The sequence below is a fragment of the Physeter macrocephalus genome, chromosome 20 (genome assembly GCF_002837175.3).
Source record: "Physeter macrocephalus isolate SW-GA chromosome 20, ASM283717v5, whole genome shotgun sequence".
NCBI classification, from domain to species: Eukaryota; Metazoa; Chordata; class Mammalia; order Artiodactyla; family Physeteridae; genus Physeter; species Physeter macrocephalus.
In genome coordinates, this window is record NC_041233.1 from 24,580,322 (window position 1) to 24,597,209 (window position 16,888).

At 36.6% G+C, this 16,888-nt stretch overlaps 1 protein-coding gene across 3 annotated transcripts in view; it reads right to left on the reverse strand.

Moving 5' to 3' along the window:
* The window catches only part of P4HA1 (prolyl 4-hydroxylase subunit alpha 1), a 96,966-nt gene that overhangs the window by 53,166 nt on the left and 26,912 nt on the right, over positions 1 to 16,888 (reverse strand). For all 3 annotated transcript variants that reach the window (XM_055081388.1, XM_055081387.1, XM_055081389.1), the window contains exons 2-5: positions 12,618 to 12,725; positions 11,580 to 11,676; positions 10,138 to 10,289; positions 7,287 to 7,424 (exon numbers count right to left, since the gene is read on the reverse strand). In XM_055081388.1, coding sequence (XP_054937363.1) covers positions 7,287 to 7,424; positions 10,138 to 10,289; positions 11,580 to 11,676; positions 12,618 to 12,693 — 463 coding nt within the window. In that variant the 5' untranslated portion in view covers positions 12,694 to 12,725. The remainder of the gene's footprint in view (positions 1 to 7,286; positions 7,425 to 10,137; positions 10,290 to 11,579; positions 11,677 to 12,617; positions 12,726 to 16,888) is intronic.

Consider the following 16,888-nt stretch of genomic DNA (forward strand, 5'->3'; position numbering starts at 1 on the left):
GTATGCTAACACATATATATGGAATCTAAGAAAAAAAGAATGTCATGAAGAACCTAGGGGTAAGACGGGAATAAAGACACAGACCTACTAGAGAATGGACTTGAGGATATGGGGAGGGGCAAGGGTAAGCTGTGACAAAGTGAGAGAGTGGCATGGACATATGTATACTAACAAACGTAAAATAGATAGCTAGTGGGAAGCAGCCGCATAGCACAAGGAGATCAGCTCGGTGGTTTGTGACCACCTAGAGGGGTGGGATAGGGAGGGTGGGAGGGAGGGAGATGCAAGAGGGAAGAGATATGGGAACGTGTGTATGTGTATAGCTGATTCACTTTGTTATAGAGCAGAAACTAACACACCATTGTAAAGCAATTATACTACAATAAAGATGTTAAAAAAAAATTTTAAAAAGAAAAGAAATACATTTTTTATGGCTCATCCATAAACTGGAAGATTAATTTAAAAATTCTTACACTTTATAGGAACATTTAGTGGACAAAAAGTTGATTTGTAATGGACAAATATGTTTAAAATGCATACACTTGGGAAGTTGATGTCTTGCATCGGAGGCACTATGGTACACTCATAGCTGAGTGCACTCCAGAGATGTGCAGAGAATCTACTGCTTGGTGTAGTTACCCTTATCAGCTAACCAAGATAGTGATGCAAATGACCAAGAAGAACATTCAACTTCCACCTGAAGTAAATCAAATTTTATATATAAGACATTTTCTATCCAAAAAGAAAAGTGTAGGAGACACACAGTTTTGAGGGCATTAGCCCACTGTGGTCCCCCCCTTTGCCTGGCAAAGCAATAAAGCTATTCTCTTCTACTTCACCCCCCACACCAAAAGTGTAATATCTTTGGAAGCTAAAAATCTACTCAAAAACTCAGGGTTAAGAAGAACCTGAAACTAAAGGAACAGTCTATATGAACTGTAAAGGCATCATTAATCCTAAAATCCATATAACTTATGGATTTATATTAAAATATCAAGAAAGCATTTCAAAAGGTAGGCCCAAAAAGGAGAAAGAAACAGACAAAATTAATCAAGGAGTTACATGGCATCAATATAAATCCACTGAAATAAGCATTTCTCTGATTTTGTGGGGAGGGCAATTAAAAAAAACAAATCATCCTTCCCCCAACCCTCATCCCTATCGCTTCACACCTCAACTGCTATAATTTTAAATCTGACAAAGCCAAGTGTTGGCAAGGATATGAAGAAATGGGAACTCCCATACATTGCTGGTGAGAGTATTAATTGGTACATCTGCTCTGGAGAACAATCTGGCCACATCTAGTAAAGTTTGAGAAGCTTATATCCAAGAGAAACTCTTTTATTTGTGTAATAGACACAAGAAGACATAAAGATGTCTGTTGAAACCTTGGTCCTGCAAAAAACTGGAAATAACCTAAGCTATCACTATCACCTCTTACTTAATTTTTACAACAGCCTCCTCCCTGATTTCTTTGTCCCTACTCCCAGATCTGAATCCATTCTGCAGCCAGAATGATATTTCTAAAATGAAAATCATATAACCTCCCTGTTTAAAACTTTTCAATAGCTTCTCATTGCACTCAGAACACTTCAAACTCCTCCACATGACTTATAAAGTTCATCAGGAGATGGCTTCTGCTTACCTATCTAGCCTCATCTCTCACTACTCTCACAAAACCAACTCCCTCCCACTGTTCATGCACTCACCCCTTGAACAAACTACTTGTTAGACATCTGATATAAAATGCTCTCTCCTGGGCTTCCCTGGTTGCGCAGTGGTTGGGAGTCTGCCTGCGGATGCAGGGGGCACGGGTTCGTGCCCCGGTCTGGGAGGATCCCACGTGCCGCGGAGCGGCTGGGCCTGTGAGCCATGGCTGCTGAGCCTGTGCGTCCGGAGCCTGTGCCCCGCGGGGGGAGAGGCCGCAGCAGTGAGAGGCCCGCGTACCACCAAAAAAAAAAAAAAAAAATGCTCTCTCCTCTCTGGCCTATATATATGTTCTGTTTGGAATATTTTTCTCATGCCCACTAATTCCCCCCTCCCCCAATTTCCTAGCTAAATCCTTGTCCATTACATCTCAATTTTAAAAAATATCCTGTCTTGGGCTTCCCTGGTGGCGCAGTGGTTGGGGGTCCGCCTGCTGATGCGGGAGGCACGGGTTCGTGCCCCGGTCTGGGGGGATCCCACGTGCCGCAGAGCGGCTGGGCCTGTGGGCCGTGGCCGCTGGGCCTGTGCATCCGGAGCCTGTGCTCCACGACGGGAGAGGCCGCGGCAGTGAGAGGCCCGCGTACCACAAAAAAAAAAAAAAAAAAAAAAATCCTGTCTTCCAGGAAGTCTTACTTTATGCCTCTCTCTTATTAAGTCCAGAATTAGGTTTTCTCCTATATGCTCCCTCTGTATCCTAAGTTATCTGCATCTAGGCATTCATCATACCATATCATAATATAAGTACCCTAAGAGCAAAAGCAGTGTTATTCATTACCACATCCCTAGTACTTAACATAATGGTTATTATGTTAAGTAGATATTAAATAAACATTAAATAGTTAATATCTATTAAACAAATTGATGTTTTAAACCAGAAGTGAACTAAAAAACATAAGGCAGGACTTCCCTCGTGGCGCAGTGGATAAGACTCCACACTCCCGATGCAGGGGGCCCAGGTTCAATCCCTGGTCAGGGAACTAGATCCCACATGCATGCTTCAACTAAGAGTTCGCATGCCACAACTAAGGAGCTGGAGAGCCACAACTAAGGAGCCCACATACCACAACTAAGGAGCCGCTTACCGCAACTAAGACCCGGTGCAACCAAATAAATAAATTAACTTAAAAAACAAAACAAAACAAAGCTGTGATCTTCAAAAGTCTTATAATGTACCATATTAGTAGAAACAGAAAATAAAATTTGCAAATTTGTACTTTTTTGGAAGTCCAACTTGATGAAATTACATTCCAGCTTAAAAGGAAATTTTATTTAATATTATACCATGGTTAGTTTTTCCACTTGATACTTCATTCCAAATTTAGGAAGATGAGCAAGAAAAACAAGTAACTCATCCCACTATATTTTCTTAAGGAGAAAATCAATTTCAGTATGATGATAGAGGTAATATATTTTATTTCTCCAGCTGATAATGACAAGAAGATAGTAATGGGGTAAGCCACACACTCACAGAAAAAGTGAGAGATGGCAAAAGTAAATTATCATGTGAAGTTAGATATTAGTAACACAAGCAAAACTGGAAAATTTCAAATTTTGCAGAAATTAAACAACACACTCTTTAACAACTAATGGATCAAAGAAGAAATCACAGGGAAAATTAGAAAATACTTAGACAAATGAAAATGAAAACACAACATACCAAAACTTATGGGACACAATGAAAGCAGAGCTAAGGGAGAAATTTATAGTTATAATGCTTACATTAAAAAACAAGAAAGATCTCAAATCAACAACCTAAAAGCTAGAAAAACAAGGACAAACTTAACCCAAAGCTAGCAGAAGAAAGGAAATATTAAAGGAGAAGTAAAAGAAAAAATAGAGAAAATTAATGAAAACAAAAGTTGGTTCTTTGAAAAGAATTTTGTCAACAAAATTGACAATCCTTTAGCTACATGGACTAAGAAAAAATAAAGATTCAAATTACTAAAATCAGAAATAAAAGTGGGGATACTACTATTGATTCTACAGAAATACAAAGGATTATAAGAGAGTTCTATGAAAAACTGTACACCAACAAATAACCTAGATGAAATGGACAAATTCCTAAAAACACAAAACCTACCAAGACTAAGAAAAAAATAGAAAATCTGAATAGACCTATAGCTAGTAAGGAGACAATCAGTAATCCAAAGTCTCCTGACAAAAGAAAAGCCCTGGACCTAATGGCTTCACTAGAGAATTCTACCAAACATTTAAAGAAGAACTAATACCAATCCTTGTCAAACTTTTCAAAAAGAGAGGTAAGAACACTTCCTATCTCATTCTATGAGGCCAGCATTATCCTTTACACCAAAGCCAGAAAAAGACACTACAAGAAAACTACAGACCAATATCACTTATGAACACTGATGTAAAAATCCTCAACAAAATACTAGCAAACAGAATTCAGCAGCATATAATATTAAAATGATTACACACCATGACCAAGTAGAACTTATTCCTGGAATGCAAGGATGTTTCAACATATGAATATTGATCAATGTAATGACTACATTAACAGAATAAAGGAAAAAAATACGATCATCTCAACTGATGCAGAAAAAGCAATTGACAAAATTCAGTATTCTTTCATGATAAAAAACACTCAACAAACTAGGAATAGAAGGAAACTACCTTAACATAATAAAAAATATATTTGAGGGCTTCCCTGGTGGCACAGTGGTTGAGAGTCTGCCTGCTGATGCAGGGGACACGGGTTCGTGCCCCAGTCTGGGAGGATCCCACATGCCGTGGAGTGGCTGGGCCCGTGAGCCGTGGCTGCTGAGCCGGCGCGTCCAGAGCCTGTGCTCCGCAATGGGAGAGGCCACAACAGTGAGAGGCCCACATACCACAAAAAAAAAAAAAAAAAAAAAAAAGATATATTTGAAAAACCCACTCAGTGGTCAAAGACTGAGAGCTTTTCCTTTGAGATCAAGAACAAGAACAAGGATGCCCACTTTCGCCACTTCTACTCAACTTAGTACTTGAAGTTCTAGCCAGGGCAACAGGCAAGAACAAGCTCAAAGGTGCCCAAACTGGAAAGGAAGAAGTAAAATGATCTCTGTTCACAGATAACGTTATCTTTTTTTTTGCCACACTGCGCGGCTTGCGGGATCTTAGTTCCCCAACCAGGGATTGAACCTGCACCCTCGGCAGTGAAAGCATGGAGTCCTAAGCACTGGACTGCCAGGGAATACCCAGCAGATAACATTATCTTATGTTAGAAAATCCTAAGGATTCCACAAAAAAACTGTTAGAACTAATAAATGAATTCAGCCAAGTAGCAGGATGCAAAGACAACACAGAAAAATCAGTTGCATTTCTATGTACCAATAATGAACAATCTAAAAGAAAATTACTAAAACAAGTCTAAGTATAACATACTTAGGAATTAACCAAGGAGGTGAAAGACATACAGTGAAAACTACAAAAAAACTGCTGAAAGACAACATAAATAAATGGAAAACACATCCCATGTTCATGGATTGGAAGAATTAACATTGTTAAAATGTTAATACTACCCAAAGCAATCTACAGATTCAACACAATCTCTATCAAAATAATAAAAACAGAAACAGAAAAACCCATCCTAAAATTCATATGGAATCTCAGGGGACCCAGAATAACCTAAACAATCTTAAAAAAGAACAAAACCGGAAGACTCACACCTCCTAATTTCAAAACTTACTACAAAGCTACAATAATCAAATAGTGTGTATCAGCATAAAAACAGACTTACAGACTAATGGAATACAGAGCCAGAAATAAACCTTTGTATATATGGTCAAATGATTTTTGACAAGCATGGCAAGGTCATTCAATGGGGAAAGGATGGTCTTTTCAACAAATGGTGCTGAGAGAACCGAATATCCACATGCAAAAGAATGAAGTTGAACCCTTACCTAATACCACATGTAAAAATTAACTCAAAATAAATCAACGACCTAAATATAAGACTTAAAACAATAAAACTCTTAGAAGAAAACATAGGACAAAAGCTTTATAACATTGGATTGGGCAATGATTTCTTGTATATGACCCTAAAGGCACAGGCAACAAAAGAAAAAATAGACAAACTGGACTTCGTAAAAATTTAAAAATTTGGATACAAAGCACAATATCAACGGAGTAAAAAGGCAACCCACAGAATAGGAGAAAATATTTGCAAATCATATATCTCATAAGGAATTAATATCCAGAAAATATAGAGAACCTCTAAAACTCAACAATAAAGAATGAATAACCCAATTAAAAAACAGACAAAGGACTCGAACAGATATTTCTTCAAAGAAGATGTACAGGCAGCTGCTGATAAGTACATGAAAAGATGCTCAACATCACTGATAACTGGGGAAATGCAAAACTGCAATGAGATACCACCTACTAGAGTGGCTACTATCAGGGAAAAAAAAAAAGAAAATAACAAGTGTTGGCAAGGATGTGGAGAAACTGGAACCCTTATGCACTGTTGGTGGGAATGTAAAATGGTATATCTACTATGGAAAAGAGTATGGATGGTGGCTCCTCAAAAATTAAAAACAGAATTATCATATGACCCAGAAATTCCACTTCTGGGTATATACTCAAAGAATGAAAGACAGTGTCTTGAAGAGCTATTTGCACACCCATGTTCACAGCAGCATTATTCACAATAGCTGATGTGTGGAAGGAACCCAAGTGTCCATCAACAGATGAATGGATAAGCAAAATATGGTATATACATACAATGGATTATTATTCAGCCTTAAAAATGAAGGAAGTTCCGACGTATACTACAACCCTTGAGGACATTATACTAAGTGAAATAAGCCAGTCACAAAAAGACAAACTCTGTATGATTCTACTTATATGAGGTACTTAAGAGTAGTCAAAGTCATAGAGACAGAAAGTAGAATGATGGTTGCCAGGGGCTGAGTAAGTGGGAACTTCCTGGGGAGTTACTGTTTAACAAGTATAGCGCTTTGGTTTCAAAAGATGAAAAGAGCTCTGCAGATGGATGGTAATGATGGTTGCATAATAATGTAAATGTACTTAATACCATAAACTGCACATTTAAAATTGGTTAAGATGGTAAATTTTGTTTTATGTTTTTTTCACAATAAATTTAAGCAAATTACCATGAAATCAGCTGTAATTTAAAAAAAAGAGGGTTTTGCCAAAAATAGGTCAGAAAGCAGGATGCTTCACACTGTAGAACACTAAAAATCAGTACATACTCAACATGTCTTGGTTTTAAATTATTGAATATATAAACTTTGATTATCAATTTCCTTATAACTTAACATACAAACACTGGGTATTCTAAAGAAAGACATTTGGAAAAATGGTTGTTTCTTTTTCTTACACGCTAAAATTGCCTACTTAAGTTAGTCCCTACAATTATAAGTTTTCACAGTAACAAGCTAGCAGCTTATCCACAACTATTCAGTCCTAGACAAAGGGTTGTTTTGTCCTCAAAGGCTGTGAAACAAACTGAAGTTAAAAATCTTAAAATACGGAAGTCTTTTTATATTAACATTGTCCTAATGGACTGAACGGAGAAGCCAGGTGATAGGATTTTTATAGACCAGAATAATTCTTACCTGGAAGATCACCCTTTGAAATGGTATCTGTATCCAAATTGTAGGTATCCTGGAGACGCAACAGAGCTTTGGCTGCCCCAACCTGATCTTCATCATTAGGGAAGTACTGTCTCTGAATGGTTAGGTTAGAGATAAAACCTTAAAATAGGGGGGAAAAAAAAAAGAGTCTAGACACGGGTATGAAATGTACAGTGTGGGAAATAAAGTCAATAACTATGTAATATCTTTGTATGGTGATGACATATCAGAACTAGACTTATCACGGTGATCATTTTAAAATATATAGAAATATAGAATCAATATTTTGTATAACAGGAACTAACATAGTGTTGCAGGTCAATTATATTTCAAAAACAAACTCATACAAAAAGATATCAGATTTATGGTTATCAGAGGCAGGAGGTGGTTGTGCGGGGTAACTGGAGGAAGGCTGTCAAAAGGTACAAATTTCCAGTTATAAGTTAAGTAAGTACTAAGGATGTAATGTACAACACAATAAAAATAATTAACACTGCTGTATGTTATATATGAAAGATGTTAAAAGAGTATATCTTAAGAGTTCTCATCACAAGGAAAAGCATTTTTTTCTATTTTTTAAATTTTGTATCTATATGAGGTGATGGATGATCACTAAATTTACTGTGATAATCATTCCATGATGTGTGTAAGTGAAATCATTGTGCTGTACACTTTATACAGTACTGTATGTCAATTATATCTCAATAAAATTGGAAGAAAAAAAAGACTCTAGAACCTCACAGACTTCCAATTTCCAATACAGAGTCTTAAAAGGATTTTTCAAAATCTATTTTATTATAATTTTCCACCATACCATGTGTAACAAGAAAAAATTAAATACACTGAACGAGACTGGACATACCTCTAAGTTGTTCATCTTCCCAAACCATTTTTAATGTTGCTTAAGTAATCTGCGGTCATTGCATAAATTATATCTGTATTAACAGGTAAAGACCAACTAACATAATAGAGTTTTTAATTACACAACACAGCCTCCACTAAGCTTGAAAAGTGAACATTTAAAGATTTGAAAACGATGTTCATTGGCAACCAATTATACTTTCAGATAACAGTAAGTAAAATGTATGCTCTTAAAGTTATGTTTTCTTCTTCTATGTGCCACATATCACATAAATGTGTAAATATATAAAGTTTGGTGGAATTCTTTAAGGAGAAGGAGAGACATTTATTATGTATTTAAGAGTATCAGGTAACCTAGTTTATTAAAATATATTTAGATCTGTTTAATTATTAAATATAGTGTTCATCAATCAAGGTTTGTACTCTATAAATCCTAATATTAACTTTAAAAGGTTTTACATAAAATACAGCAAAAATAAAACTAAGAAACTAATTACTGATAACTATATAACTCCTAAGGAGAACAGATGCTAAATACTCCTTAAGAAATCAATACAACAAAAACAAAAAGTGATTTAAAATTTTAATAACGTGTCATCATTTGCAAATCAAAGTTAGGTACGAGACACCCCTCCATTCTCATTTACTTATAATCAACTATGCATACTTTGATCATCAAAAGGCCAGGCATTTTTATGTTAATTGAAATATACAAATGAACAACTAGCTGGAAGAGGCCTAAGTCCATATTAAGCATTAGTTTTAAGACCAACTCCTAGTCACAATATCCACATGGAATTTTACAAGCAAGTTTTACAGAAGACTGGAACGTTTTTATGCCCCAAAACAAAACCTATGAAGTTACTTAAACCCTCTCTAATAAAAAGAAAAAACGTATATCTACTATAGCATTATGGGATGACTGCCACAGATTAAAATGCCTGTCTTAAGGTTTACTTTATAAAAAAACTTAGTTCATACTTGAGATTTTTTTTTAAATAATAAATAAATAAATGTGTGTGCATATGTATATATGTATACAAACACATACATATATGACCTTAAAAATGCTCTCATGGTGTTATATGACAACAAATAATCACAGGTACTATTTCCTTCTCATCTCAAAGAAGTATTCACAAGTGCTTGCCTTAATTTTTCTTTTCAAGGTTTGCTGTCCTATGCATAATAGTTTAGTTTACTGCTCACAAATACTTGAAAGCACCCTTGGAGTGCGTCATCTACACAGTTGGCTCAGTTCTCTTTTTTTGCCACCTTCAATCATTCAACAAATAAACACTATGTACTAAAGCATAATACCTCTACTTCATTAAACTCCAGCCTTAGTTTCCTGTGTCTGTTACTAAAATATCTAAAATATTTCAATACTCCAACTACAATTTTATTGTTTCAATTAGAAAGACATTCATTATTACTGTTTGCAGCCTCAATTTTTAAATTTATTGTCTGTGTTAAACAAAACAATCCTAAGCTTCAAAGTACTATGTAAAACACAGCTAACATTTTTCCTTATTAGTATCACTCCCAGTACATTAAAAATTGATTAGAAGATAAAGACTTACCCATAAAATTTTTTAAATCTGAAGGTAATCCTAAAATGAAAACGATTACCCTCAGAAATGAAGCTGTATGCCAAATAATTGATTCACTTTTTTAGATTTCAAAGCAAAAAGGACCATGTTAAATGAAGAGCAGAAATTACATTTTAACAATAAAGTTTTATCTTTCTTTATTTCCAGTTTTTATTCATCTTTTTTTTTAAAACCAAGAATTCAGGATGTAGACTAAATTAACTCTAGTCAAATCAAATACATCTCAACAATAATTCAGTTACAAGGCTGAACACCTGATGTTCTGGGAACTGAATTTATCACTTCTTCTGGCATGTCTACAGGTGGTAGCAAAAAGCCTTACTTTTTTTTTGGCTCATTAGTCTTACCATCTGACTTACCATCCGACATATCCTTAAGGACCAGATTCTCCAACTCACTCCACTCAGTGTTCAGACGTTTCATTAACTTAAATGCATTTACAGGGTGTCCAACAAATCCTTCTGGATCTTTTGTTGCTGTGCTGGTTAACTGATCTAACTTCTCTGCCCATCTAAAAATGTAAGACATAAGTGGAATCTACATAAAATATATACACACTCAATAAGGAAGAACACTAGTAAAGCACTCAAAAAAGATTAGAGGGTTTTGAGTTAAAACTATACTTAAAATCCTTTTAAAAGTAAAATTACAAAGGATTTTTAAAAAGAAAGATTCTCTTACAGATAAAATCTAGCTTGGCAAAATCAAAACATAACTACAAGACTTTTTGTTTTAGTTTTGTTTCTCCCAAATGGTTACAGTAAACGTAACCTATCTTAGTAAAAGTTGTGATTGGATCCCTCTAGTAAGAATCTAAAAATTCATTTCCCTACAGGTCCTTAAAGCCAAATAATTGATTATTACAAAGAAATCAGCTCAATCCAATTTCAGTTACAAGTTCATTTAAATCAAACTTACAGCAAAATTTTATATTCAGTATCTAGAAACTGTATTTTAAAACAAAAGAACTGAATACTTAGCTACTCATTAAACAAAGGTTAGGAACTCTCAGCTCAGAATTAAATATGAACCTGAGCCAATTAAAAATAAATTAGGGGACTTCCCTGGTGACGCAGTGGTTAAGAATCCGCCTGCCAATGCAGGGTACATGGGTTTGAGCCCTGGTCTGGGAAGATTCCCACATGCCGCGGAGCAACTAAGCCCGTGCACCACAACTACCGAGCCTGCGCTCTAGAGCCCGCAAGCCACAACTACTGAGCCCACGTGCCACAGCTACTGAAGCCCGCACGCCTAGAGCCTGTGCTCTGCAACGAGAAGCCACTGCAATGAGAAGCCCACGCACGCAACGAACAGTAGCTCCCACTCGCCACAACAAGAGAAAGCCCGCACACAGCAACAAAGACCCAACACAGCCATAAATAAATAAATAAATAAATAAATTAGCATTTAAGGAAAAACTATATCAATTAAATAATACTATACTTATCACTGTAATCTCTAGAATGGAACCATAGGACTGAAGGATAAATAGCAGTAGAAAATTGCTCCAGAAGGTGGCTTGATTAGGGAGGTTAGAAGAGGATAGAAGATATTAGCAACCATTGAAAAAAATTGTCAGTCAATGACCCATACCCATTTATATTCTTATCTCAATCCATATTCTTCAAGTGAAGTCTTAGCCTGGGCCTAACTTCTGTTTTCTGTGCTCCTACTTTAGCCATTTCAACTGGCCTTTTAAGACTGACAGAGGGCTTTCATTTTTACTCAAAGAATGTTTTAGCTCTACGAAGAAAACATGAAGGTGGAATCAGAGTCATAATAAGTAAAACACTTTGCTTACTTTTTTATTTGTTCTAATTTGTCCTCTTCTGCCTTAATATAGTCTTTCAGGGAAGTCACCAAATCTTTTTCAGTACGGATCAAATCAGTCATCTGACCTAGAAGGAGAAAAAGGGAAGGAAGTAATCAAATACCCATACTGGTCAAAACAAGTATTTTAGAATAATTTAAGAATGACTGGGAATGCTTCATTCTGAGAGGACTTACCTGGCATGAATCAGATATGTTGGAGAGAGCATCATTTTTTTTCCTTTTTTTTCCTTTTTTTAAAACCAGATAAATAAAAATAAAGCCGAAAACTCTTCTAATCATGTGTTCCAATTCAAATTTTCAAGCTACTTAATTCTGCAAGCTTGGACCATATTGACAAATTGTCTTTTCATCTAAAAATTTACTTTTTAATTTCAAAACCTTACTTTCCAAGGATCAATGTTTCTTCTTCCCTACCTCCCCTCTCACCTTTTTGTGGTTTTGAGACTAAGAACTAAATTTTTATTCAATAAACAAAGACCACACTAACAAAGAGTATACTTCTCAACTGCAATTCAAATATCCATATTTAATTATTCATAATGGGAAAACAGAACTCATCATTTTACATCTCAAAATTAGGTTTCATAACTATAATACTTGTTTGTGTTTTATTTAGCTCCACAATCATGTGAGGGTAGAACTGGTCAACAAGATGACAGAAAACTTCTCTCTTAAGACACATGAAGTATGCATATAGGAAAACATAAAAGACTAAGTATATACATTAAATGATTTGCTGGGTGGACTCATTACCAGAGAATTTTCTTTGGTATGCTTTTCTAAATTTTTATAAATTTCTAATCTGAAAATATATTCCTTTTGTAATCAGAGAAAATAATTTAAAGAAAAAAATTGAATTTGAAAACGAGAGAGACTTTTAGAGGGGCAGGGACTGCAGTAATGTTTCAGTCTCTGAGAACACAATGTATTTGTTTTTACTGATCTAAAAACACTAAAAAATGGAAATTTTAAAATGCAAAAACAACAAAAAATAATTAAGACTTACCAATTGAAGTAAAAAAGCCTGGATCAGCCAAAGACTGGGGAAGTAGAAACCCTACAACTAAAATACACCAGATCATCTTCAGAGGCTTACTTTTACAGGATCGCACACCTACAAGAGAAATATGGCCATTATTTTAAAAAAGGAGGACTTCCCTGGTGGTGCAGTGGTTAAGAATCCGCCTGCCAATGCAGGGGACATGGGTTCGAGCCCTGGTCCGGGAAGATCCCGCATGCCGCAGAGCAACTAAGCCCATGCACCACAACTACTGAGCCTGTGCTCCAGAGCCCACAAGCCACAACTACTGAAGCTCACACACCTAGAGCCCGTGCTCCACAACAAGAGAAGCCACCACAGGGAGAAGCCCACGCACTGCAACGAAGAGTAGCCCCCACTCACCACAACTAGAGAAAGCCCGCGCGCAGCAACAAAGATCCAACTCAGCCAAAAATAAATAAATTTAAAATAAAATAAAATAAAATGTTAGAATATGCTTAAAGGGGAAAAACGTTTCAGAGCTTTCTGCTAATCCTCTAAATTCCTAACTTCTTCCATCTTTTCCCTACAATGGCCTTAAATTTTAAAATAAGTTCAATTAAAAGTTGCAGAGGGAGCTTCCCTGGTGGCGCAGTTGTTGAGAATCTGCCTGCCGATGCAGGGGACGCGGGTTCGTGCCCTGGTCCGGGAGGATCCCACATGCCACGGAGCAGCTGGGCCTGTGAGCCATGGCCTCTGAGCCTGCGCGTCCGGAGCCTGTGCTCCGCAGCGGGAGAGGCCACAACAGTGAGAGGCCCGCATACCACACACACACACACACACACACACACACACACACACACAAATCTTAAAAAAAAAAAGTTGCAGATATTGGGGTGATGAAAACGTTCTAAAATATACTGTGGTGATCAACTGTTGAAGAACACTGTGAAAGTACTAAAAACTACGCAAGCATGAACATGGGTGAACAGTGTGGTATATGAATTATATCTCAATAAAGCTGTTTTATTTTTTTAAAGTTGTACAGAATTAAAAAAAAAAATACCAACCAACCCTGTCGATTTAAGCTAGCAATTTCTCTCAAAGGGCCCAATGCTGAGTTTTTTCTCTTATCTACTTTGTTCTATGTAAAAAATCCTTAGCCCAGTACAAAGCTGTGGCATTTTTTTCTAAAACCTGTCAGCAAAGCCCTTCTGTCTTTTTTGCTTTGTCCCCCGTAGTGCTGTCTTTTCTGGAATGGATTCTTCATGGCAGATGCAGATTATCAAGTAACCAGCAGAAAGATTTTTACCCTGCTTTCCCAAAGGCCCTGTTAGCACTCTTCTCTTGCTCCTTCTCCACAACATACATGGACTTTAAGTCCTTCTCCTTTATTATTTATTTATTTATTTATTATTATTTATTATCATTTGCCCCAATAACAGACACCCATTGGTTATTCTGACTTGTCACCCTATTCCTCTTTTGTACAGGCACCTCTGACTCTTCCCAAGTGACCTCTCCTAAAGCAACAGGTTCAATTCCACATTGGAAAACTCCCTATTACACACATACTACACACACAAAACACTTTCCCTTAACTTGAATCAATAAAAATAGATCACCACAGAAACTGACACTGACATCCTGGAAGTACTCCTAAGTCTCCTCCCTCAAGTCTGCAAACTTCCAGTTACTTCCAGAACCACACAGTAGTGAAATACACTGTTCTCTTGGCTGCTTTACAGTAACTCTTTGGGAAGGCTTCTAGCATGCAGCAGATGCAGACACTTCCTCTCCTGGGTTCCTGCCAAAGCACAAGACTTTTTCAAAATCCTGGGCTGTCTGAACAGTCTAGAATTTTCTCACTGCTTAAACAGATTTCTGCCATAATTTCTTCATAAATAAATGTTATTTCCAGCAAATACAAATGCTTTTGCTGTACTAACAGAAGGCTAATCAGAAATGTTGTCTAAACGTTTAACCCTGATGAGAAAGTTTACATTTGTCAGATAAGAGCTTATCATTTTTTTCATTGCTAAAATATATTTTGTCCCTAAAGTTTCTGTCATCTTTTATCATTCTTAAATCTCACAATGAATCAAGAACCATTAGCCTACAGAAATTACAAAAAAGAAGCTTGAAAACTGCTTTATTCTAGATGGAATAGAGAGTTATAATCAACCCAAAAAAACAACAAAAGGAAAAGTTATTGGATCTCTGAAAGGAGAGACGAATTTTTAAACTTAAAAATGATAAGACAACTTATCAAAAGCCAGATGGAATTATATACACAAAATAATTAAGGTTTATGTATATTTTTAAAAAATTAACTACAAACTAGGAAACTAAAGAAAACAGAGCTCATTTAAGAAACTCCTAAAAATCAGTAAGAAAACTACTAAGATGTTAGTAGATAAGTGGATTAAGAACCCAGAAAGCCACAAAAGAGGAACTATAGTTAACTAAACCCCCAAAAAACAAAAACAAAAACTAACTCATTGGTATTCAAGGACACAAAAAACTGAAATAAGATAGCCAGTTTTTGCCTATCAAATGAACAATTAAACAAATTCAACAACTTAATTTAAAATATCTAATGATAGTGTTATATGTCAAGAAACTTAAAGTGAACATATTCCTTACTTGTAAATTTAAATGAAAAACAAGATTTAAAAATTAACAACAACTCTTGGGCTTCCCTGGTGGCACAGTGGTTGAGAGTCCGCCTGCCAATGCAGGGGACACGGGTTCGTGCCCCGGTCCGGGAAGATCCCACATGCCGCGGAGCGGCTGGGCCCATGAGCCATGTCGGCTGAGCCTGCACGTCCGGAGCCTGTGCTCCGCAGCAGGAGAGGCCACAACAGTGAGAGGCCCGAGTATCGCAAAAAAAAAAAAAAAAAAAAAAAAATTAACATCAACTCTCATTCATTGCTGGTGGGATTGCAAAATGGTACAGCCACTTTGGAAGACAGTTTGGCAGTTTCTTAAAAAATTAAACATACTCTTATGATATGATCCAGCAATCATGCTCCTTAGTATTTACCCAATGGAGTTGAAAATTTATGTCCCCACAAAAACCTGCACATGTATATTTATAGCAGCTTTATTTATAATTGCCAAAACTTGGAAGCAACCAAGATTTCCTTTAGTAGGTGAATGGATACACTGTGATACATCTAGACAACAGAATATTATTCAATGCTAAAAAGAAATGAGCTATCAAGCCATTAAAAAAAACATGGAGGAAACAAATGTGTATTACTAAGTGACATGATTCCATGTGTCATATATGACACTCTGGAAGAAATAAAACTATGAAGAGAGTAAAAAGATCAGTGGTTGATGGAAGGAGGGCGGATGAACAGATGAAACATAGAGGAATTTTAGGGCAGTGAAAATATTCTATAATATCATAATGATGAATACGTGTCATTATACATTAGTTCAAATTCATAGAATTTACAACACCAAGAGTAAAGGGGTAATGTTAAACTATGAACTTTGGGCAATTACGACGTGTCAATGTAGATTCATCAATTTTAACAAATATGCCATTCTGGTGAGGGACTATGCATGTGTGGGGGCAGGGAATACATGGGACATCTCTGTACCATCCTCACAATTTTGCTGTAAAAAAATGAACTCCTGAAAAAAATAAACATCATACAACCCTGCTGGAATCTGTATTGAATGAGATTGTTTCTACTACACTCTGGCAGAAAGTTATAAATAAATACTGATCAAAACAAAGAGAGACTTCCCTGGTGATCCACTGGTTGAGAATCCACCTGCCAATACAGGGGAAACGGGGTTCAATCCCTGGGCTGGGAAGATCCCACATGCCGCAGAACAACTAAGCCCATGCGCCACAACTACTGAGCCTGCGCTCTAGAGCCTGTAAGCCACAACTACTGAAGCCCGTGCACTCTAGGGCCTGCTTGTTGCAACTACTGATACGCGTGCGCCCAGAGCCCATGCTCCACAACAAGAGAAGCCACCGCAATGAGAAGCTCACGCACCACAACAAAGAGTAGGCCCCACTCGCCACAACTAGAGAAAGCCCACACGCAGCAATGAAGACCCAACGCAGCCAAAAAAAAAAGAAAAAGGAAAAGAAAACAATTAACATTAGAGGGCAGACAGCAGAAGCAAGAAGAACTATAATCCTGCAGCCTGTGGAACAAAAACCACATTCACAGAAAGACAGACAAGATGAAAAGGCAGAGGGCTATGTACCAGATGAAGGAACAAGATAGCACCCCAGAAAAACAACTAAATGAAGTGGAGATAGGCAA